Below are 26,113 nucleotides of genomic sequence, written 5' to 3' on the forward strand. Positions count from 1 at the left end.
TATGTAGAGATAGGTTCCCTCTGTACCCAGTTTTTTGAGAGTTTTAACCATGAAAGGATGTTGAATATAGTCAAAAGATATTCCTACATCTGTTGAGATGATCATATGATTTTTATCCTTCTTTTTGTAATGTGGTGTATCACATTGACTGATTTACAGATGTTAACCCCCCGCTGGAATAAATCCCACTTGATCTTAGTGTATGGTCCTTGTAGTGTATTGTTGAATTTTGTTTACTGATATTTTTTTGAGGACATTATATCTATATTCATCAGGGATATTGGCCTATAATTTTCTTTTCTTGTGGTGTACTTTTCTGCTGTTTGTATCAGGATAATACTGGCCTTGTGAATTGAGCTTGGAAAAGCTCCCTCCTCTTATATATTTTGGAAGAGTTTGAGAAGAATTGGTATTAATTCTTCTTTAAATATTTGGCAGAATTCATTAATGAAGCCGTCTGGATCTGATTTTTGTTTGCTGGGAGGTTTTTGATTACTGATTCAATCTCCTTATCAATTATAAATCTATTCAGAGCTGGTTCTTCAAAAAGATAAATAATATTGACAAGCCTTTAGCTATACTTACCAAGAAAAAAGAGAGAGAACTCAAATAAAATTAAAAAAATGAAACAGGAGATGTTACACCTGATACCACAGAAATACAAAGAATCATAGGAAAATACTTTTAACAAATATATTCCAACAAATTCCACAACTTAGAAGAAATGGATAAATTACTAGAAACATACCACCTACCAAGACTGAATCATGATGGAATAGAAAATCTGAACAGAACAATTACTGTATGTCTGTCTGTTTCTCCCATTAGGTCTCTTAATACTTGCTTTCTATATTTAGGTGCTCCTATGTTGGGTGTGTGAATATTTACAAATGTTACATCCTCTTGTTGGACTGACCTCTTCATCGTTATATAATACCCATCTTTGTCTCTTCTGACAGTCTTGTCTTAAAGCCTATTTTGCCTGATGTAAGTGTAGCTACTCCAGCTTTCTTCCGGTCTCCATTTGCATGGAATATCTTTTTCAATCCTTTTGTGTTCAGTCTGTGTGTGTCTTTAAATCTAAAGTGCGTCTTTTGTAGGCAGTATATAGATGGGTCTTGGTTTTTTATTCATCCAGCTACTCTGTGTCTTTTGTTTGGAGAATTTAGTGCATTTACAGGTAAAATAATTGTTGACAGGTATATACATATTGCTTTTTTGTTCATTGTTTACTGGCTGTTTTTGTAGTTCCACCTGCTTCCTTTATTCTTCTCCTACTCTCTTCCTTTTTGTTTTAATGACATTCTTTAGTGGTATAAATATACTTATATTCTTGTCTATCTTTTTTTTTTTTTTTTGCGGTACGCTGGCCTCTCACTGTTGTGGCCTCTCCCGTTGCGGAGCACAGGCTCCGGATACGCAGGCTCAGCGGCCATAGCTCACGGGCCTAGCTGCTCCGCAGCATGTGGGATCCTCCCAGACCGGGGCACGAACCCGTGTCCCCTGCATCGGCAGACGGACTCTCAACCACTGCGCCACCAGGGAAGCCCCCTGTCTGTTTATCTTTTATGTGTTTTTTGTAGGTTTTTGCTTTGTGGTTACTAGGAGACTTACATATAACATCTTATAACTGTGATGTAAATTGACAGAAACTTAAGTTTTTTAAAAAATTTTATTTTATATTGGAATATAGTTGATTTACAATGTTGTGTTAGTTTCAGGTGTACAGCAAAGTGATTCAGTTATACATATACATATATCCATTTTTTTTCAGATTCTTTTCCCATATAGGTTATTACATAATATTGAGTAGAGTTCCTTGTGCTATAACACTAGGTCCTTGTTGATTATCTGTTTTATTTATAGTACTGTGTAAATGTTAATCTCAAACTCCTAATTTATCACCCCCCACCTTTTCCCTTTGGTAACCATAAGTTTGTTTTTGAAGTCTGTGACTCTGTTTCTGTTATGTAAATAAGTTCATTAGTATGATTTTTTTACGTTCCACATATAAGTAATATGATATTTGTCTTTCTCTGTCTGACTTACTTTACTTAATATGATAATCTCTAGGTCCATCCATGTTGCTGCAAATGGCATTACTTCATTCTTTTTTTATGGCTGAGTAATATTCCACTGTATTTATGTACCACATCTTCTTTGTCCATTCCTCTGTCGATGGACATTTAGGTTGCTTCCATGTCTTGGCTATTGTACATAGGCTGCAGTGAACATTGGGGTGCATGTTCTTTTTTTTCTGGTTTATCCCACTTTAAATAATATTAAGATTAATTAGGAACTTCAGGTGGTTTCAGCCTAATCCCTCTATTATTAAATTCCCAATCAATGTTTCATTTACTGGTTTTAGCATCCATTGGTTATTGTTATCAAAATTCATTATTTCATTTGGGCTTGCAACACAGCAATTTTCTGATTTTAGCATTTTTTGTGCACTTTTTATCTGGAATTCTATGAAGAAGAATATGGATAACTATTTGGTTATCCTGAAATACAGTTTGTACAGGAAAGGCAAGAAAAATCTTGATTACACCTCTTTACCAATTTTCATTTGGTGACCTAGCATCCTTCAAAGGTGATCAATGAGTTGGTGGCTTTTGTTAGTGTTAGAAACTCAGAACTTCTGTTGATATATTTAAAGATTTTTTAACCCATTGAAGGCATTATTCTTTTTGATATTCAGATTGTTTCATCTTAGGTCAGTGGGAGCCTTCATAGTATATTTTGTTTTGTGTATTTTTATTTATTCTGGATTATTCTTTTTGTAAAGTTTTTATTGGAGTATAGTTGATTTACAATGTTGTGTTTCAAGTGTACAGCAAAGTGAATCATTTATACATATACATATATCCACTCTTTTTTAGATTCTTTTCCCATATAGGCCATTACAGCGTATTGAGTAGAGTTCCCTGTGCTATACAGTAGGTCCTTACTGGTTATCTATTTCATATATAGTAGCGTGTATATGTCAATTCCAATCTCCCAATTTATCCTTCCCCCACCTTTCCCCTCAGAACCATAAGATTGTTTTCTACATATGTGACTCTATTTCTGTTTTGTAAATAAGTCCATTTGTGTCTTTTTTTTAGATTCCACATATAAGTTATATCATATATTATTTGTCTTTCTCTGTCTGACTTACTTCATAAAGTATGACAGTCTCTAGGTCCACCAATGTTGCTGCAAATGGCGTTATTTCGTTCTTTTTATGGCTGAGTAATATTCCATTGTATATATGTACCACATCTTCTTTATTCACTCGTCTGTTGATGGACATTTAGGTTGCTTCTGTGTTCTGGCTATTGTTAATAGTGCTGCAGTGAACATTGGGGTGCATGTATCTTTTCGAATTATGGTTTTCTCTGGATATATGCTCAGGAGTGGGATTGCTGGATCATATAGCAGTTCTACTTTTGGTTTTTTAAGGAAACTCCATACTGTTCTCCATAGTGGTTGTACCAATTTGCATTTCCACCAACAGTGTAGGAGGGTTCCCTTTTCTCCACACCCTCTCCAGCATTTATTGTTTGTAGACTTTTTGATGATGGCCATTCTGACCAGTGTGAGGTGATACCTCATTGTAGTTTTGATTTGCATTTCTCTAATAATTAGTGATGTTGAGCATCTTTTCATGTGCTTTTTTGGCCATGTGTATGTTTTCTTTGGAGAAGTGTCTATTTAGGTCTTCTGCCCATTTTTGGATTGGGTTGTTTTTTTTGATATTGAGTTGCATGATCTGTTTTTATATTTTAGAGATTAATCCCTTGTTGGTCGCTTCATTTGCAAATATTTTCTCCCATTCTGTGGGTTGTCTTTTCATTTTGTTTATGGTTTCCTTTGCTGTGAAAAAGCTTTTAGGTTTAATTTTGTCCCATTTGTTTATTTCTGGTTTTATTTTCATTACTCTAGGAGGTAGATCTGAAAAGATATTGCTGTGATTTATGTAACGGTGTGTTCTGCCTATGTTTTCCTCAAAGAGTTTTAAGTATTCAGTCTTAAATTTAAGTCTTTTATCCATTTTGAGTTTATTTTTGTGTATTATGATGTTAGAGAATGTCCTAATTTCATTCTTTTACATGTAGCTTTACAGTTTTCCCAGCACCACTTAGTGAAGAGACTGTTTTTTCTCCATTGTATATTCTTGCCTCCTTTGTTGTAGGTTACTTGACCATAGGTGCATGGGTTTATTTCTGGGCTTTCTATCTGGTTCCATTGATCTATGTTTCTGTTTTTGTGCCAGTACCATACTGTTTAGATGGCTGTAGCTTTGTAGTATAGTCTGAGGTCAGGGAGCTTGATTCCTCTAGCTCTCTTTTTCTTTCTCAGGATGGCTTTGGCTATCTGGGGTCTTTTGTGTTTCCATACAAATTTACAATATTTTGTTCTAGTTCTGTGAAAAGTGTCATTGATAATTTGATAGGGATGGCATTGAATCTATAGATTGCCTTGGGTAGTATAGTCATTTTGATGATGTTGATTCTTCCAATCCAAGAACATGGTATATCTTTACATCTGTTTGTGTCATCTTTGATTTATTTCATCAGTGTTTTATAGTTTTCTGAGTACAAGTCTTTTGCCTTCTTAGGTAATTTTATACCTAGGTACTTTATTCTTTTTGATGTGATGGTAAAAGGGATTGTTTCCTTAATTCTCCTCTCTGATCTTTCATTATTAGTGTATAGAAATGCAAGAGATTTCTGTGTATTAATTTTGCACCTTGCAACTTTTGTTGGTGTCTCCAACAACATTTTTATATCCAGCTTGTGTTAAGTAGAAGTGAAATATAAAGGAAAATAGATTTATGGGGAACCTTGTGCAAAGAGGCTTGTTATGAATAACAGAAGATAATCCTCTCACCTCTATCACTTATGAAATTCCAAGGACTTTAGAAGCTTTGTGTGGGGAGCCAGGGAAAAAGACCAAATATATATTTCTTACTGTATGTTATGGCAAGTACCCTCTAAAGTAATATATTCACTTTTCCTAAAAGTGAAGAAAAAATAGTAATATTGATGCCAAAAACTCGGCCTCTGTGCCCTGGTGCCCAATTGAATCTCAGAGACAGAGTTTTGGGTGAAGTAGGAAAGAATAGCTCTATTGCTTTGCCAGGCAAAGGGGGACACAGTGGGCTCCTGCCTTTGAAAACTGTGTGTCCCAACCTGGGAGGATTTGGTGAGGAGTTTTACAGCAATAGTTCAGGGGTGAGTTTGCCGATAAGATTAGGGTGTGTGCAGGGCCTGCACTCTTTTAATCTGGTCTCAGGCCATCTCTTGATGAGCTTCTATGGTTCCTTTAATCTGGCCTCAGATGGTCTTCTCTGGAAGGAAGAATGCTAACATCTTCCGTTTGTTGGGGATTTTTGTTCTGTAAAGAGCTCAAAGGTACTGTTGTGTGTATCCCTTGAGGTGAAACCAGGACCTGCCCCAAGGCTGCACTATTGTTTCTTGGCTGCTCCTGCCTTGTCTCTGTAGCCCCTCCCTTCCCTGATTAGCAACTGTTTGAATCTTCCCTTTGGGACTCAGGGAAGGTCATGGAGGCTGGAGTCTGTTCTCTACAAACAAGGAACGGGGGGACACAGAAAGGCTTTCATACCCAGGAGCCTCCACAGGGTCCTGCTCGGTTTCAGTATTTTTTAGGAAATTGCCAATACACAAGATACCTATTCTCCTTTCTTTATATCCCAAGTTGATACAATCACAAACAGACCTTTAAGATAGTGTAGGAAGCATCATATTAAGATGAGTAAAAATATAATTGTAGGGGAGGAATAAGAATTTTCCTTCTACCCTTCTTAGCTGAAACCCCTATAATAAAAGATTAGCAAGAGGAAACCAGAAATTTATTAATGTTTATACCTCATGGTATACACATGGAAGAAACCCAGGGAAGAGTGAGTACTCAAAGAGGTGGCTTTAGAATTCAGGATTACATACTGTCTTAATAGGGAGAGAGGAGGAGGGATGTAGGCCTCTTAGGGGAGAGTAAATGATTTTAGAAAAGATGAATGGGCCCATAGAAGACTAGCTGAGAGGAATGATAGTTTGTAGTAAAGCTTGTCTGGGTATAGTGTGGACTTCTAGTTTCCTCTCCTGTGATAAGAGTTAATCTTCTCTGGTTGATGAAACTTTAGGGGAGTGGGTAATAACACTCAAGTTCCTTCTGGAGGGTCTTCTGGCAGATAAGGGGAGTTCAGAGAAAGCCTCTACCTGCATTTGCAGCTTTTGAAGTTCCTACTGCTGAAAATAATCAATATACCAAAGTGGCATATATTAGGCTGGCATATTCTGCAATCCCTTATAATGATAACAGATTTTTAATATTAATTTGTTAAAATAGCTAAAAGAGAATCTAAAAGAAGGAGAAAAAGTTGCAGAAGAACTTACATTAATTTATAATGTAATCCAGGAGAATTAAGGGGACCAAAAAAACATAGGCGATAGAGAAAAATGTTTAAACAACTATGAGTAAGCAAAGTTAAAAGTTAAAAAGTGGGGAGAGAAGAAACTCCTGAGAAAGAATATAAATCAGAACGAATTTGTATAGTGGTAAAAATAAAAGTAAAGCATTTAAATCCACAATTTTTAAAATAAATTTCCAGTAAGGATAAGCATATTCTCACACATCCACCAAAGGACAAAAATAGAACTGTATATTTCTAACTAGGTCCTCTTGGTTCACTTCCCAAATCCTGAGATCCTTGAAGGGGAAGGGAATCAAGGGGCAGAGAGTTGGGTCTTTGTTCCTCTCCATGGCCTGGGCCTAGCTGCCATGTATTCTTTGTAAAACCTGTGAAGGTGAGAAACAAAGTTTTCAACAGAAAACCACAAGTGAACATGGTCTTCCAGTCCACCAGGGAATCTTGCACACACCTAGGAGCACAAAAGCAGCAATCAAATTCATTTTTAAATCAGTCTTCAACATTTATATTGTTGGAGTTATTTAGCTACTTTTAGCACTCTACAGTCTTTGAATATAGAACTATTTTCTTATTTTTAAGTGTAAATATTTTACTTAGAACTATAGCAGATATTTAAATGACTAGAACAGATGAATTGTATTTGCATATTATTTCTATATTGCTGAAAGAGTTTTGTAAATGAATTCAGCACCATGGTGTTAAGGGACTAGAAAAAGAAACTCGGGAACCAACAGATTATCATCAAGATAAAGGTACATATTCCCCGGGTGGCAAATTCTACCTATTCTAGCTTTTATTATCCTTAGGATAGTGTTCTATTTATTTCAGGAGTACAGAAGTTTTAATTGGATATGTCATGTTTCAAAGACAAAAGAAATGCCTAATTCACTCTAACAAACTTGTTAGTCACTGTTTATACCAAGAGGATTTCTACTCTACAGAGAGTAATATTGTTTTCTTTTTTCTTTGTTGATAAATCAAAGTTTCATACTGACCTACAGCAGCCAAGCATACTTTAAAGCAAAATCATCTCAGACTAACACAGATATGTATCCTTTTAGCTTTATGCATTCTTTTTGCCCCCTTTTTGATTCTTTGAGAAATGTGTATTTCAAAAATAATTCAGTAAGAAAATGTTAAATTTGTCACCATAATTTATCTTCTAAGAAAAAAATATTTATAGGTTTTAATGTATTTCAATTCTAATAGTATTAACTGAAGTTTTATGATTTTTTTTCCTTTAATGTTGTTATGTTGCTTATACAGTTTTGCTTGTTCGAAGGGGTTTTATTAGTCAAATGCCTGGGTAGTGTAGGAATGATTTGTAGGAACAACTTTACCCATTACCTGGGTTTCTATTTGTTATAAAGTCACTTTTTCTGGAAATGTGATTTTTATGCTTTACTCTGCCCAGTGCATGATCTTTTACTTTAAAGAAAGGTGGTGGTAGGGGGTGTTACAGTTTCAGTCTACCCTAATTCTGTTACTGTTTGCTTTGTTCAGCAATCACTCTGATCCTCCTGGCAGGGAACGAGATCCAGAGAACAAAACTAGTAGTGACTGTGTAGATAAAAAGGCAGTGAATTCTGCTTTTAAGGCAAAGGGGAATGGTCTACAAAAGAATGAAGATGGGAATAAAAATACAGCATTGTTAACCTGCAGATCTGTTATACCTTTGAAAATCTTACGCTGCGAAAAAGAAAGGGACACTATAAAGATACATAATTGTGAGACTGAAAATCTTGAAAAAGGTCACCATTCAGTTACTGGCCAAATACTTGACAATAAAATAGACTACGTTATTCATAGTTGAGAAACCATACACCCCTTTTTCTTAAAATGACAGAACAGTGTTTCAGGAGCATATGAGGTACCATAATATATTATTTATTCTCTGCCAGAAGAACTCTTTAGATACGGTGAAGATGATGGGGTCAAGAAGAGTACTCCAGAGAAGAATTGGAAAGAAATGTCGGAGCAGACATTGCAGAAGGTAGTCTAATCTTTACGATATTGAACTGAGCAAGTTAAATCTGAATTTTAACATAAAGGATTATATTTTAAAACGAGGCCTCATGAACTTAAACCTTGTGTGAATCCTTAATTTAAATTCAAAATCATTGGTTTACAAAAATGGGGTTAAAAAAATCAATGTTAGTGAAGTAAATGTGGAAACACTCACGCTTGTGTTGACATAGGTTTAAAATATTTTCAAAGATAAAAAGAATGATAACAATAGAAAGTATAAAAATTTACCCTCTATGTGTTTATTAGGTATAACTTAACTATTTTACTTTCTCTGTTACATTTCAAAACGCATACAGATGTACAATATTTGAACTAAAAAAGAAGCATAGTTTTAGCTTTATGCAGTAAAATGGTAATATGTTTATAATTTTAATTTTAAACTTGAAAATTATACATGTCTCATCTCATTTTAGATAAAAATTTATGCCCATATGATTTGGTATAGCTCTCCCTGTTTTAATAGAACCACTCTGTATAAACCCTATACTCACTTTACAACATGGCTATCTTTAATAGTAAAATGTTGTTTAAAAATCTTAACATTTATCTTTACAACTTTGTACTTAATTTACATTTTTGTATATAAATAACATTGTCATCAGTTTCAGTTAAGTGTGCTTGGTTTTATTTTAATACTTTTTGTTATTGTTATAAAGGAAATATTCTTAGAAAAAGCTGGAAGTTTACAGATATATAGACAAAAATATTAATGTAGCTACTTACATTTTGTATGTCTGAATTGATTCGTAGGAAATCTAGTGATATACAGCAGATGATATGATTCCTTATACTCCTAGCACTTGCCATATGCTCAGGTAACACAGGCCGTCATCTCATTATTACTGAATGACACATATCAGTTTCATATTATAACATAAAGAACAAGAAATGCTCATGTTCATTATCTTAAGATAAAATAAGTAATTGAAATAATGTATGTACTGCCAGCTAGAACGTGATACAGTTTATAACAATTTATCTTTTTTGTTTCAGAACACTATTCTTTTTTGCCAGGTTTTGTATAATTTTTATTTCTGTGGGTATATTGTACTACACTACTACTTACTACGTTAGGGTAGAAACCTAGAGAAGTTTATTATTTCATTCCAACTGCCATAAATGATGTGGAGGAGGAAAGGAATTTTTCCTCTATTCTTTTAGGTTCTCAGATGAGATATCCCCGGTAATAAAAAGACAGATTAACAGGAAAAAACAAACAGAAGTTTAACAACAGGCATACCTCCTGTATACATAGGAGATGCCCAGGAAAACTGAAGTAACACCCTGAAATGGTCCAAGCCGTCACCTTATACACCTTCCTCAGCTAAAGACAAGAAAAGATGTCAGGGCTGGGCAGTCAGTTACTACTCAGTTTTCAGAGCCTCTCCTTGTGTCTGCCATTTCTTAAAAACAACCAGCTCAAGATAAGATATATGTCAAAGAGACATTTTGGGGTGGCAAAATTCTGCTCCCCTTCATTGACTACTACCATAGTAGATCCAGAAAGCCATTTTAAGTCTTAAAAGCCAACAGAAATTGTTTTCATTGGACCATGTGTCAAATTAGTGTACTAATTTGTCACTGTTTTTTTAAATATTAACCTAATGCAATTGTATGAGTCATGATTTAACCCCTTTAGTTGAGTTCCCTTATTTTAGAAGGATATATATGAAATTCATTCAAAATGGGTTTAAAAGACAGTAAAAACATGAAAACAATATTTGTATAATACATAGTAGAAATGAAACATATAAGTAGATCCTTTTTAAAATAATGTCTTAACATTTCACTCTGTTAAGGGATAAGTTGTGTCCCCCACCCAAATTCTTACGTCAAAGTCCTAATCCCCTGTATCTCAGAATGTGACTATATTTGAAGATGGAGGTCTTTAAAATTTTAATTAAGTTAAAATGAGGTTATTAGGGTTGAAGCCACCCAGTCTGTGTACTTTGTTACGGCAGCTCTAACAAAGTAATACACAAACTTTAAAAAGTCAGGTGTTTTATTTCAGTTTTGAAAGGAGCCATCTTTTTGGTAAATTAAATGCTCAGTACTGGACTTGAGATGATCTAATACCACACAAACCAAATGCCTTTAACACTTCCTCAGACTTTCATTTTCAAATATATATTGAAATTTTCCTTTCTGTTTTTGGAGAGGTGAAATCAGTTTGACAATTTTTTGAGAGTATACCTTGAATAACACTTTAATATGTGCTATGGACTTTCCCTTATCAAATTCTTTAGAAGTAGTATCTCTCTTGTCCTCCATTTTAAACTTAAATGCAAATAATTTTGACCAGTTCTTATGTTTAAACATAGATTCACATTAGGCAGTTAACAGACTTTAAAGTCTTTTAAACATAACAGACCTTAAAAAGGTACTCTTCCACTGGTATCTAAAATTTTCATGAGTTGTACCCAATCTTAAAAAAATGCCAATTTCCAAAACTGAAATCTCAAATTTAAGATGTTTGTTACATTTCTTCATTATGTTATATTTTAATCAAAAGTATAAAGTTGAGGGGCTTCCCTCGTGGTGCAGTGGTTGGGAGTCCGCCTGCCGATGCAGGGGACGCGGGTTCGTGCCCCGGTCTGGGAGGATCCCACATGCCGCGAAGTGGCTGGGCCCGTGAGCCATGGCCGCTGAGCCTGCGCGCCCGGAGCCTGTGCTCCGCAACGGGAGAGGCCACGACAGTGAGAGGCCCGCGTACCGCAAAAAAAAAAAAAAGTGTAAAGTTGATTTAATAGATAATTCAGCAATATTTAGTGCAAGTAATTATATTTTAGCTCAAGTAATATTATTAACTAGCTGTTATGATTAACAGTAATAGAGACAATAATGATAATGATGATGATGATGATGATGAACCGTCTAGAACTTACCGTCTACTGAGAATTGTGGTATATGATCATATTTAATGCTTGTAACCTGTAAAATAGCTGTTACTATTCCCATTTCACAGATGAGGAAACTAAAGGTAAAATAGGTTAAATATTTTACCAGGTAAAGCAATCAGAGCTAGAAGTGAGATCCAGACCAGGCTCAAAATTCAATTTCCCCTAGATTGCACTGCTTCTTACTAATATTTTTGTATCACCACTGTCAAAATCATTTTTTAAAGGTATAATTGTTTATTTTCATAAAATAATTTTTAAAAATACAGTCTCTTCTATTCACTCCACCCTGGAATCTAACATGCTAAAATATTTTAAAGTATATTTATGAAAACTATACTGTTTGGGGCAGTGATTAAAAACCACTGAGAGAAACCAAAGAGAAAAAGGTGGTATTCTTTTTCTGCTTGTAGTATTTTTTAGTAAATGGAGACTATAATTTTGTGATAGAGTGATTTGGAAAAAGTAAAAATGTTCATGTATTCCTGAACACTGTATTTTCTGTCACATTATCCAGCTCTCCAATAAAGTATTTGCATTGAGAAAGAACAACAGAATTTGTTTCACAGAAATATACAGAGGTCTACAATATTCTGGTAGAAACTCATATACCTCTATCTCAGGTCAAGAGTAAGCCCTACAAAGACATAAGTCCAACAGTAGGGAGTATATCATACTATGGAAAAAACTGATTAAAATTAGCTGAGATTCTTCATATTGTGTTGGGAAATATCCATGTCCCAGGGCAGCATAACCAATCGGTAAATGACTGTTGAATTAAATGAAGGGGGTTGAACTCACAAGAAGACTAAGGGTGCAGAAGGATCAGAGAGGACTGAAACTCACATTAGGAAACAACTTAGATCTTCACCATCATGAGTCAAGTCCAGTAAACTGGAAAGTGTTAAGAGTATGCATAAGTTTTTTGTGTATTTCTCGAATATTATTTTAAATCATTGGTTGTCAATGTATCAATAATGTTTTCTCCTTTGAAGAATTTGTTTTAAGGTAAGTATGAGTCCATATAGTTTTTCAATTGTTGTATTTTTTTGTCACATTATCCAGCTCTCCAATAAAGTATTTGCATTGAGAGGGATCAATAGAATTTGTTTCCCAGAAATATACAGAGGTCTACAAGTAGTCTGGTGCAAACTCATATACATCTACTCCAGGTCAAGAGTAAGCCCTGTTAAGACCTATAAAAGTTTCTTGCTTGACTCTTTCTTTCTTGACCCTAGTTCTTTGTTCATTTTCCACATATATCTGGGAAAGTCTTCTTCCCCATATGGCTTGTGGAATAGTGGGATAGGCACAAAATCCTGAACTTGAATCCCAGTTTAACCAGGAAATGTTTACGTCTGTGTGTTAAGTTTTCAGAGCTTCCATTTCCTCTTCTGGGAAGATAATTATCAATTCTGCTTACCTCACCTGTTTTTGAGATTATCAGAAGAGATTGTGTTTATTAAAAATTTTTATAAATGGTAAAATGTACTATAAAGGAACAAAATTTGCCACTCCAAAAGTCTCTTTGGCATATGGATTATTTTGAGTCAAAAATAATCAGGGCCCAAAAGACTCAGGAAGAAACTTTGACCTTCCACCTGACTGCCTAAGAGAATGAAGATAGAGGACCTATTCCAGGAAGGGAACTATCACCATAGATAACTGTAGTATAAACTAGGTGTGTGTTGTCAGGGAAGAATCTAGCAAATTGTCTGTTAAAATTTCTCTCTGTGTCCTGTTATCTCTGCATGGTTCAGCAAACATTTGTTTACCACGAATTTGCTTTTCCATCTCCTTGTTAATTGCCTTCCTCCTAAACCACTAGCACCAACATCCTCTTTTCTCTTTAGCTGAAAATGGTATTTAAGGCGAGGAGGGTTTTGGCCATTTCATTGAGTTACTGTGTTTTCCTGGGTCTCTCCCATGTACACATGTTATAAAACCTTTGATTTTCTCCTGTTAATGTGTCTCATGTCAATTTAATTCTTAGACCAGCCATAAGAACACAGAAGGGTAGAGAGAAATGTCTTCCTCCGCAACAGTGCTTTACAAACAGTGTTGAATATTTTTCAAGATTTAAGTTGAAATCAACTCCTCCTTGAAATTTTTGTACTCATGGCTTAGAATCAGTTGCTCTTTCCTTTATGTCCAGACTTATGGCACTTAGATTCTATCCTTTGTTAGCTTTATTTGTGCAATTGTCTTTGTTTCTGAATAGTTTTTGAAATTAAGTTCAAGAATTATATATTATTTCTGTGTCCTACAACATGAACACTGTTTAATGAAATAAATGTAAAAAAATTAATTCATCTGAAACCTTGAAATAATTATTTTAACATTGTTAGATTCCTTTTTTTTTTTTTTTTTTGGTAAAAAGTTCCTGTATTGTATAAACTAAGGACCTCACAACTATTAAAATTACATTTTTATAATTTAGGAAAAAGCAGCCTCAATAGATCATTTTGTATTTAGGTCATCAGTTTTTCATATGATAGTTAAATATTGAAGGCTAATTTTATTTTAATAATAAAGTTTCCCTATGTACTGTTTTCAGACTTTTTGTATAAATTGTTTTCCTCTGAAAGTATTCTTTTTCACGAGTAGTAAAATGAGGGGGAGCAAAATATATCACCCCAAAATATGTCTCTTTGGCATATTGATTATTTTAGGCTGATTATTTTTAAGAAACTACAGACATAGGAAAAGCTCTGAAAACTGAGTAGAAGTTATCCCTTTGTAAGAAACATTTACATTTATAAGGGAAATCTCCATTTGTAAGAGGGTATACCTTGCTGTACCAGGAAGATGAAGATGACCAAATCTCTAAAAGTGTAATCAGTGGAGAAGGCAAGGACCTAAATCTGCTTAACAGCCAGACCCTTGTTTACTGTGCTTTTCCTGGGAACCTCCTATAACTGACTCCCACCCACCAAAATCTTACATAGTCTTTAGATGAAAATGGTATTTAAGGTGATGGCTTAGGCCATTTCGGGGAGTTACTCAGTTTTCCTGGGTATCTCCCAAGTATACAGGAGGTATACGTGATATTAAATTTTTGTTTTTCTCTTGTTAATCTGTCTTATATTATATATTTATATAATATATATTTATATATCTTATATTATATTTTTATATTCTTATATTTTTCTCTTGTTAATCTGTCTTATATCAATTTCATTCTGAGACCAGAAAGAACCTAGAAGGGTAGAAGGAAATTTTTTTCCTTCCCAACAGTAGACTATAAAGCCAAAGCACTTAACAGTCTCAGAGAACTCTGCAGAGCTTATTAGCATACTTAGTTCTGTGTCACATTGTGTAGAATTTTAACTTCTTTTACCATCTGTCCTTTATTCAACAGATGTATTATTGCATTTTAGAATGTATTTATGTACACCACCTTAGAATTATTTAGAAATTAAGTACTTTAGATTTATTTTGTCCTTGTGCTAAATGAAATTTTATTTTCATAAGTTAGAAATGACAATAAAAATACAGTACATTCTGGTTTTGGACTTTTAAAAGAATAAATTAAACTTTTCTATTTAGGTCATTGAATTGGAAAATCGGCTAAAATCTTTTGAGAAAAGGTCAAGAAAATTAAAAGAAGGGAATAAAAAATTAATAAAAGAAAATGATTTCCTGAAATCCCTTGTAAAACAGCAGCAAGAAGACGCAAAGACCAGAGAAAAAGAGGTGGAACAACTGCAAAAGGGAAGTAAAGATGTAGAAAAAGACAAAGCTGAACTTCAAGTAAAACTCAGTGAGCTGGAGATAGAAGTCACTTCCCTAAGGAGACAAGTGGCAGAAGCTAATGAGTTGAGAAATGAAAATGAAGAGCTGATGAATTCAGTAGAGAAATTACAGCGTTCAGCAGACAAAGCTAAATCTGAGATGGCCACCACGGAAGTGAGATCTGGATCTAGACAATCTGATTGTAAGGCAACCACTACCAAGGTTAAATTTAAAGCGGCCAAGAAAAAGCGTGCCGTGGGTCGTTACCACACTGTTCTCAATCACTCCATCAAGGTCATGAGCAATGTGTTTGAGAACCTCAGCAAGGACGACTGGGAGGATGTGTGCGAAAGCAGGTAAGGCTCTCATTAACTTAGCTCAGTGGTGGGGACACTGTGCATATGTAAAGCACCAGCAAGTGGAGATTGAATTTCAACTACTGTCGATTTGGTATTCAGAAAAAATACTGTCAGATCCTTTGAAATATCTTGGGAGGTCTTGTTCTGAGCTTATTGACTGAAATTTGCATGCAAAATTAGCCACAACTGCATGAGTGTTTGAATAGGTGCCAGGAAACCCAAAAGAAGGCAATGCTTGATTTCTTCCAGTGATGCTATTTTCATGCAGTCATGAGGCTTGAAATTGACAGTTTGGCAGGTTGATTTAATTTGCTGGCCCTTTGCATATTCACCACTGACAGCTAAGGATTCCCAGGCAAGCCTACTAAGTCGGTTTAGTTATCTTGTGACATGGCAACCTGGGAGGAGAAACATTTTTTCCCCTTAATTTAGTTAGATAAATTTTGAATGACCCATTTCAGCTTGTTACCAGATGTCTACAAGCTGTTTAACATCCTTTAAATTAAGAACCATCTTCACTAATTATTTCATGTATGTATTATGCAAGTCATTGTGCTAACTTTAATTGAAGGAGGTTAAAAATTAGTTCTTTAAAGTTAAAGCTCTACAGATTCCTAGTTTTAAGTTATCTAACCCCTAGTGAATAACAACAGGGGAATACTAAAAATCTATAATATTTCTTACCCTTACCCCTGGCTATACATTCATACATTGAAGCACATCAGTAAAACCACAAAGGCAAGTGGATAATAGAACACCTCTTTTTATACCTAGATAATACGGAAGTTTAATGTGGCCAGAATTGTTAACAGACACATGGAACAATTTTCCATAGTTCTGTCTTGGTTTATGATGGCGCATATTTCCTTTTATTTTCCCAAGTTTTTTTTTTTTTTTTTAAATCTGCAGTCATGATCTGTTTTAGATTTGGGATGTTTCTGGATAGTTTTCTTAGACATAGATCTGAAACATTTTAAAATGCAATTCTCAAACTTGTTTGCATATTAGAATCACCTGGGGATCTCATAAAAATTCCAAAGCTCAGGCCACATCCCAGAACAATTAAATCATAACTTCTGGAGTGAGATACAAGCTTCAGTATGTTTTGAGGCTCTCCAGCTGATTCCAATATGCAGACAAGTTTGCGAACCACTGTTTTAAACGATCAGTGGTCATGCCTCTGGTCTTTAGACAGGTGAGAAACTCAAAAACAAATTTACGAAAGTAAGGAAGAAAGACCAAATCTGCTTTCCAAGGTTTTCTTCCCTGTTCTCAAAAGCAGTTAGAGATAAAATCCTACTTAGCTTAAAACCCACTAAGGGCTTCCCTGGTGGTGCAGTGGTTGGGAGTCTGCCTGCCGATGCAGGGGACACGGGTTCGTGTCCTGGTCCGGGAAGGTCCCACATGCCGGGGAGCGGCTAGGCCCGTGAGCCATGGCCGCTGAGCCTGCGTGTCCGGAGGCTGTGCTCTGCAACAGGAGAGGTCACAACAGTGAGAGGCCCGCGTACTGCAAAAAAAAAAACAAAAACAAAACCCACTAAGTGTTTATCTTTGTCTTCCAGGAAATTCTGGTTTCATCTACTAATTATATCTCAGCCAGTTGGTACTACCACACTCTTCATAATATAGTGGTACATATTTACTGGTGTATGTATGTCTGAATAAATATGTGAAAGTTAAGGAATACACTCAGTTCAATTTCATCTTCTTGGTGCATGTGCAGAAGGTCACGTATTTTGGGGGATGTATCACACTATATCTCTTAAAACATAGGATTGTCATTTAAGTTATTAGCAGTGAAACTCAGTTTTACACTGTGAGGATTAATTGTTACATTTCCTGCCTGACAGAACGGTCTCAGGAATCACTCAGCTGCAAAGAATTCTCAAGCAATTAGAAATCCCACAATGGAGCCTCAGGACTTCAGGACATTCTATTTCTTTTAACTTTTCATAGTCTGAAATATAAGAAATTTACTTGGATACTGAGGAAAATAGAACTTGGCCCTTTATTTATTTGTATATAGAATATTATATAATTATTACCTTATGAATATTTATTTCCCATAGTTGAATAATATTATAAGAGCATGATGTCAAAGAACAAAAATAATATGATTTAGTAACAAGCATGAAGACCTCTATTCATGGTAAAACATGCATGGATAAGGGGAGTCCAGTGCCTAACAAGCTGTGGAGCACTCTTTCAAGGGTTTTGGGGCAGGAGGGAGTTTTATAGAGCATTATAAGAGGCAAAGCAGAAACAGGGCATGATTGGCTAGGAGGTCAGGGATTTTCTTGTAAAGCTAGCGGGTCCTATTTTCTAGGGTAAGGTAGCTAGCTAAAGTTCGCAAACTAGCTAAAGCTGAATTGGAGGATTCTGATTGGTATATGTTAGCTTTCCTTGACAGTGATGCATTTCCCGTTAGTGCAGCTGACTTAGGTTCCAGTTTCTGACACAGGCCGGGCTGCTGGGGCAGGCTGCATTTTGTGGGGTCCCGATATATGAATTATCTTTATCAATGCCCATTCACTGATAGGTAATAATCAGGAGGAGTTGTTAATACCTAGAAGAAGAAAGAATTTCAGTAAAACATGTTTATCAAATCTGTGGATAACGTGACACTGAAAGGGCTGGAAAATAGTTTACAAGATAGAATCAAAATCCCCAAAGATCTCAATAGACTGGGAAGATATAGTTATCCAGAAGACTACAGGGTCCTTTACTTGGCTATAAAATGTCAATTGTTCAACTATGCAATGGGAAGATATGGCACTTTGTAATAGTGAATGTAAAAGTATATTTTGTTAAATCCTGTAAGAGTCTCAGTACAATATGCATGCTGGAAAAGCTTATACAAATTTAGTCTACATCTACCAGGAGTACTACTAAGTACTTCTCATTGTACACTCGAAGTATGAAATTGAATTCTGGACATAATGCTCCATCAAAATAAGCTGGTGTACTTTTCAAGAGGGACCAGGAAGGGAAAGCATCTCAAAAGCATTCATGTTAGGAGTACTTGAACAAGCTAGGGATGTTTTCCTTAGAGATGTTGCAAGCATCATATAACTATATCCAAATAGTTAGATCGTCCATGTGGAAAAGGGATTGAACTTAAATTTCTGCTCAGCATCAACACCAGCACTTCTAATCTTCTTCCCTTTATTTTTTTTCTTTAATACAAACTATTAACATACTGTGTTTTATATATACATATATAAAATTTAGTCCTCTTCTTTGTCACCTGTCTCCCCACCCCACTGGGCTGAAAGCTACCTGAGGGCAGGGAGTTTAATCTATTTTTTTTTTCACTCACCACTTTACCCTTGTGCCCAGAAAAGTGCCTGGTACATAGTTGGTGCTTAACAAGTATTATATTGAATGATGAATACCCATAAGAGGTGGAACTAGATCAATTCATGAAAGGCTCAGAGATTCAGATTTCGTTCCAGACTAGGAGAAAACTTTCTTTTAGAAATATTAAAGCTTTCTGCCCTGGGTCAGAAAGTAGTGAGTGTTCCAACCCTGCAAGCGTTGAAACATGTGCTTCCTGAGTTAACACTTGGAGAAATACTATAGAAGTGATGCTGCAAGCATGTGATATTAGATAATGTAACTTCTTGATGAGATTTTATAATTTTGTAAAATATATTTAAACAATTTTCTCTCAATATATTTAGAGTAATTTTCTCTCTTAACAATGAGAATCAGTAAATGCCCAAATTAAACTTGTAGCTACCTATATAAACTGTGCTGTAATATTATTTGGTCTTGAACTTAAAGAGGTACGTTTAACAACTCTTCTTCTTGGGCTTTATATCCCCCCTTTTTCCCAAAATCAGTGATTCTGAAGCACAGACCGTACAAAATTTGGGGAAAATTATTGTAGAAACATCCCAGAAAATAAGTCCTACAGAGGATAGAGGAGACCAGAAAGAAAGCCAAACAGAAGACAGCCAAATGCAAGGCAAAGAAATAGTACAAATACATCCAAATGTAGATGGAAAGACTCCAAAGGTATATCACAATTTTGCTTAATTATAAGCTATGTTTTTAATGTTATCTCATGCTTCATAACTTAAATCAATTTTTGTTGCCAGTGATTTAATTTAAATCCTTAAAAAATTGTTTTCTTTGGAATATACAGTGAAAATACTCACTTTTTAATAATTTTCAAGTACTAATTTAGTATAATCTTTTGCATAGATGAACATGGAAATAGATATAATTTTCCTGAATATAAATCTTAAGGTATTTATCTTTCAGCCAAAAATAAATGAATGTGATAATAAGCTCATTGCTGTTTGCAGGTATATAAAATATATGAAAAGAAGAAATTTCTGTTTTTATATTAGCCTTCATGATAATAAATTATTTAGTCTGACTAAATTTTTAAATTTCTGATTTCTGTGTAATGTATTTTATTCCCCAGCGTATTTTTTTTATTTTGCTGTTCAGATTTTTTTTAAATTTCAACCTAATGTATTTTATTCCCCAATATATTTTATTTTTTTATTTTCTTTATTTTTATTTTTTCTAAAGTTTTATTTACATGTTTGCAATTGAGATGCTTATTCTGCTTATGTTTTTTTTAACATATTAATTGGTGTATAATTCCTTTACAGTGTTGTGTTAGTTTCTGCTGTATAATGAAGTTAATCAGCTACACGTATATATATATTCCCATATGCTATCCCTCTTGCGTCTCCCTCCCACGCTCCCTATCCCACACCTCTATGTGGTCATAAAGCACCGAGCTGATCTCCCTGTGCTACGCGACTGCTTCCCACTAGCTATCTGTTTTACATATGGTAGTGTATATATGTCAATGCAACTCTCTCACTTCATCCCATCTTACAGTTCCCCCTCCCCGTGTGCTCAAGTCCATTCTCTACGTCTGCATCTTTATTCCTGTCCTGCCCCTATGTTCATCAGAACCTTTTTTTTTTTTTTGGAGACTCCATATATATGTGTTACCATACGGTATTTGATTTTCTCTTTCTGACTTACTTCACTCTGTATGACAGACGCTGGGTCCATCCACCTCACTACAAACAACTCAATTTCATTTCATTTCTTTGGCTGAGTAATATTCCACTGTATATATATATGCCACATCTTCTTTATGCATTCATCTGTCGATGGACACTTAGGTTGCTTCCATGTCCTCGCTATTGTAAATAGTGCTGCACTGAACATTGGGGTACATGTCTCTTTTTGAATTATGGTTTTCTCAGGGTATATGCCCAGTAGTGGGATTGCGGGGTCGTATGGTAGTTCTATTTTTAGTTTTTTAAGGAACCTCCAATACTGTTTCTCCATAGTGGCTTTATCAATTTACATTCCCAGCAACAGTGCAGAAGGGTTCCCTTTTCTCCACACCGTCTCCAGCATTTATTGTTTCTAGACTTTTTGATGATGGCCATTCTGACCGGTGTGAGGTGATACCTCATTGTAGTTTGAATTTGCATTTCTCTAATGATTAGTGATATTGACCATCCTTTTATGTGTTTGTTGGCAATCTGTATATATTCTTTGGAGAAAAGTCTATTTAGGTCTTCTGCCCATTTTTGGATAGGGTTGTTTGTTTTCTTGATATTGAGCTGCATGAGCTGCTTGTATATTTTGGAGATTAATCCTTTGTTAGTTGCTTCGTTTGCAAATATTTTCTCCCATTCTGAGGGTTGTCTTTTCGTCTTGTTCAAGGTTTCCTTTGCTGTGCAAAAGCTTTTAAGCTTCATTAGGTTCCATTTGTTTGTTTTCATTTCCATTTCTCTAGGAGGTGGGTCAAAAAGAATCTTGCTGTGATTTATGTCATAGAGTGTTCTGCCTATGTTTTCCTCCAAGAGTTTGATAGTTTCTGGCCTTACATTTAGTTCTTTAATCCATTTTCAGTTTATTTTTGTGTATGGTGTTAGGGTGTGTTTTAATTTCATTCTTTTACATGTATCTCTCCATTTTTCCCAGCACCACTTATTGAAGAGGCTGTCTTTTCTCCATTGTATATTCTAGCCTCCGTTATTAAACATAAGGTGACCATATGTGCATGGGTTTATCTCTAGGCTTTCTATCCTGTTCCATTGACCTATATTTCTGTTTTTATGCCAGTAACGTATTGTCTTGATTACTGTAGCTTTGTAGTATAGTCTGAAGTCAGGGAGCCTGATTCATCCAGCTTTGTTTTTCTTTCTCAAGATTGCTTTGGCTATTCGGGGTCTTCTGTGTTTCCATACAAATTGTAATTTTTTTTGTTCTTTTTCTGTGAAAAATGCTATGAGTAGTTTGATGGGGATTGCGTTGAAGCTGTAGCTTGCTTTGGGTCTTATAGTCATTTTCACAATGTTGATTCTTTCAATGCAAGAACATGGTATATCTCTCCATCTGTATCGTCTTTAATTTCTTTGATCAGTGTCTTAAAGTTTTCTGCATACCAGTCTTTTGTCTCCTTAGGTAGGTTTATTCCTAGATATTTTATTCTTTTTGTTGCAGTGGTAAATGGGAGTGTGTTCTTAATTTTACTTTCAGATTTTTCTTCATTAGTGTATAGGAATGCAAAAGATTTCTGTGCATTAATTTTGGATCCTGCTACTTTCCCAAATTCATTGATTAGGTCTAGTAGTTTTCTGGTGGCATCTTTAGGATTTTCTATGTATAGTGTCATGTCATCAGCAAACAGTGACAGTTTTACTTCTTCTTTTCTGATTTGGATTCCTTTTATTTCTTTTTCTTCTCTGGTTGCTGTGGCTGAAAGTTCCAAAACTATGTTGAATAATAGTGGAAAGAGTGGGCAACCTTGTCTTGTTCCTGATCGTAGAGGAAATGGTTTCAGTTTTTCACCATTGAGAACGATGTTTGCTGTGGGTTTTTCATATATAGCCTTTGTTATCTTGAGGTAAGTTCACTCTATGCCTACTTTCTGTAGAGTTTTTATCATAATTGGATGTAGAATTTTGTCAAAGGCTTTTTCTACTTCTAATGAGATTATCATGGTTTTTTTTAACATCTATTTTGGAGTATAATTGCTTTATGCTCCTTTATGCTTTATAATTGCTTTATACTATTTTATAATGCTTTATGGTGTCTTAGTTTCTGCTTTATAACAAAGTGAATCACTTATACATATACATATGATCCCATATCTCTTCCCTCTTGCGTCTCCCTCCCTCCCACCCTCCCTATCCCACCCCTCTAGGTCATCACAAACCACAGAGCTGATCTCCCTGTGCTATGCGGCTGCTTCTTACTAGCTATCTATTTTACATTTGGTAGTGTATATATGTCCATGCCACTCTCTCACTTTGTCACAGCTTACCGTTCCCCGTCCCCATATCCTCAAGTCCGTTCTCTAGTAGGTCTGTGCCTTTATTCCCGTCTTCCCCTAGGTTCCTCATGACTTTTTTTTTTTCCTTAGATTCCATATATATGTGTTAGCATACGGTATTTGTTTTTCTCTTTCTGACTTACTTCACTCTGTATGACAGAATCTAGGTCCATCCACGTCACTACAAATAACTCAATTTCATTTCTTTTTACGGCTCAGTAATATTCCATTGTGTATATGTGCCACATCTTCTTTATCCATCCATCTGTTAATGGATACTTAGGTTGCTTCCATGTCCTGGGTATTGTAAATAGAGCTGCAATGAACATATTGGTACATGACTCTTTTTGAATTATGGTTTTCTCAGGGTATATGCCCAGTAGTAGGATTGCTGGGTCATATGGTAGTTCTATTTTTAGTTTTTTAAGGAACCTCCATACTGTTCTCCACAGTGGCTGTATCAATTTACATTCCCATCAACAGTGCAAGAGGGTTCCCTTTTCTCCACACCCTCTCCAGCATGTATTGTTTCTAGATTTTTTGATGATGGCCATTCTGACCGGTGTGAGATGATATCTCATTGTAGTTTTGATTTGCATTTCTCTAATGATTAATGATGTTGAGCATTCTTTCATGTGTTTGTTGGCAATATGTATATCGTCTTTGGAGAAGTGTCTATTTAGGTCTTCTGCCCATTTTTGGATAGGGTTGTTTGCTTTTTTGTTACTTAGCTGCATGAGCTGGTTGTAAATTTTGGAGATGAATCCTTTGTCAGTTGCTTCATTTGCAAATATTTTCTCCCATTGTGAGGGTTGTCTTTTGGTCTTGTTTATGGTTTCCTTTGCTGTGCAAAAGCTTTGAAGTTTCATTAGGTCCCATTTGTTTATTTTTGTTTTTATTTCCATTTCTCTAGAAGGTGGGTCAAAAAGGATCTTGCTGTGATTGATGTCATAGAGTGTTCTGCCTATGTTTTCCTCTAAGAGTTTGATAGTTTCTGGCCTTACATTTAGGTCTTTAATCCATTTTGAGCTTATTTTTGTGTATGGTGTTAGGGAGTGTTCTAATCTCATACTTTTATTTGTATCTGTCCAGTTTTCCCAGCACCACTTATTGAAGAGGCTGTCTTTTCTCCATTTTATATTCTTACCTCCTTTATAAAAGATAAGGTGACCATATGTGCGTGGGTTTATCTCTGGGCTTTCTGTCCTGTTCCATTGATCTATATTTCTGTTTTTGTGCCAGTACCATAGTGTCTTGATTACTTTAGCTTTGCAGTATAGTCTGAAGTCAGGGAGCCTGATTCCTCCAGCTCCGTTTTTCGTTCTCAGGATTGCTTTGGCTATTCGGGGTCTTTTGTGTTTCCATACAAATTGTGAAATTTTTTGTTCTAGTTCTGTGAAAAATGCCAGTGGTAGTTTGATAGGGATTGCATTGAATCTGTAGATTACTTTGGGTAGTAGAGTCATTTTCACAATGTTGATTCTTCCAATTCAAGGACATGATATGTCTCTCCATCTATTTGTATCATCTTTAATTTCTTTCATCAGTGTCTTATAATTTTCTGCATACAGGTCTTTTGTCTCCTTAGGTAGGTATATTCCTAGATATTTTATTCTTTTTGTTGCAATGGTAAATGGGAGTGTTTTCTTGATTTCACTTTCAGATTTTTCATCATTAGTGTGTAGGAATGCCAGAGATTTCTGTGCATTAATTTTGGATCCTGCTACTTTACCAAATGCATTGATTAGCTCTAGGAGTTTTCTGGTGGCATCGTTAGGATTCTCTATGTATAGTATCATGTCATCTGCAAACAGTGACAGCTTTACTTCTTCTTTTCCGATTTGGATTCCTTTTATTTCTTTTTCTTCTCTGATTGCTGTGGCTAGAACTTCCAAAACTACGTTGAATAATAGTGGAAAGAGTGGGCAACCTTGTCTTGTTCCAGATCTTAGTGGAAATGGTTTCAGTTTTTCACCATTGAGGACAATATTGGCTCTGGGTTTGTCATATATGGCCTTTATTATGTTGAGGAAAGTTCCCTCTATGCCTACTTTCTGCAGGGTTTTTATCATAAATGGGTGTTGAATTTTGTCGAAAGCTTTCTCTGCATCTATTGAGATGGTTTCTCCTTCAATTGGTTAATATGGTTTATTACATTGATTGATTTGCGTATACTGAAGAATCCTTGCATTCCTGGAAGAAACCCCACTTGATCATGGTGTATGATCCTTTTAATGTGCTGTTGGATTTTGTTTGCCAGTATTTTGTTGAGGATTTTTGCATCTATGTTCATCAGTGATATTGGCCCGTAGTTTTCTTTTTTTCTGCTCTTTGTCTGGTTTGGTTTCAGGGTGATGGTGGCCTCGTAGAATGAGTTTGGGAGTGTTCCTCCCTCTGCTATATTTTGGAAGAGTTTGAGAAGGATAGGTGTTAGCTCTTCTCTAAATGTTTGATAGAATTCGCCTCTGAAGCCATCTAGTCCTGGGCTTTTGTTTGTTGGAAGATTTCTAATCCCAGTTTCAATTTCACTGCTTGTGATTGGTCTGTTTATATTTTCTATTTCTTCCTGGTTCAGTCTCGGAAGGCTGTGCTTTTCTATGAATTTGTCCATTTCTTCCAGGTTGTCCATTTTATTGGCATATAGTTGCTTGTAGTAATCTCTCATGATCCTTTGTATTTCTGCAGTGTCAGCTGTAACTTCTTTTTCATTTCTAATTCTATTGATTTGAGTCTTCTCCCTTTTTTTCTTGATGAGTCTTGCTAATGGTATATCAATTTTGCTTATGTTCTCAAAGAACCAGCTTTTAGTTTTATTGATCTTAGCTATCATTTCCTTCATTTCTTTTTCATTTATTTCTGATCTGATCTTTATGATTTTTTTCCTTCTGCTAACTTTGGGTTTTTTTGTTCTTCTTTCTCTAATTGCTTTATGTGCAAGCTTAGGTTGTTTATTTGAGATTTTTCCTGCTTCATAAGGTAGGATTGTATTGCTATAAACTTCCCTCTTAAAACTGCTTTTCCTGCATCCCATAGGTTTTGGGTCGTCGTGTCTCCATTGTCATTTGTTTCTAGGTATTTTTAGATATCCTCTTTGATTTTTTTAGTGACCACTTCGTTATTAAGTAGTGTATTGTTTAGCCTCCATGTGTTTGTAATTTTTACAGATCTTTTCCTGTAATTGATATGTAGTCTCATAGTGTTGTGGTCAGAAAAAATACTTGATACGATTTCAGTTTTCTTAAATTTACCAAGGCTTGATTTGTGACCAAAGATATGATCTATCCTGGAGAATGTTCCATGAGCACTTGAGAAAAATGTGTATTCTGTTGTTTTT

The 26,113-nt window shown here is 35.3% G+C and overlaps 1 protein-coding gene across 9 annotated transcripts in view; it reads left to right on the forward strand.

Annotated features, from left to right (window-relative positions):
• The window catches only part of CNTLN (centlein), a 328,812-nt gene that overhangs the window by 207,277 nt on the left and 95,422 nt on the right, over positions 1-26,113 (forward strand). For 8 of the 9 annotated variants that reach the window (XM_027105917.1, XM_027105925.1, XM_027105919.1 and 5 more), the window contains 3 exons: positions 8,338-8,429; positions 14,911-15,452; positions 19,301-19,475. In XM_027105917.1, the coding sequence (XP_026961718.1) occupies positions 8,338-8,429; positions 14,911-15,452; positions 19,301-19,475 (809 nt within the window). The remainder of the gene's footprint in view (positions 1-8,337; positions 8,430-14,910; positions 15,453-19,300; positions 19,476-26,113) is intronic. The other variant, XM_027105918.1, reaches the window with a different exon arrangement.

This window comes from Aethalodelphis obliquidens, unplaced genomic scaffold, assembly GCF_003676395.1.
Source record: "Aethalodelphis obliquidens isolate GAN/ISIS:26980383/991018 unplaced genomic scaffold, ASM367639v1 scaffold7, whole genome shotgun sequence".
Taxonomy (NCBI): domain Eukaryota; kingdom Metazoa; phylum Chordata; class Mammalia; order Artiodactyla; family Delphinidae; genus Aethalodelphis; species Aethalodelphis obliquidens.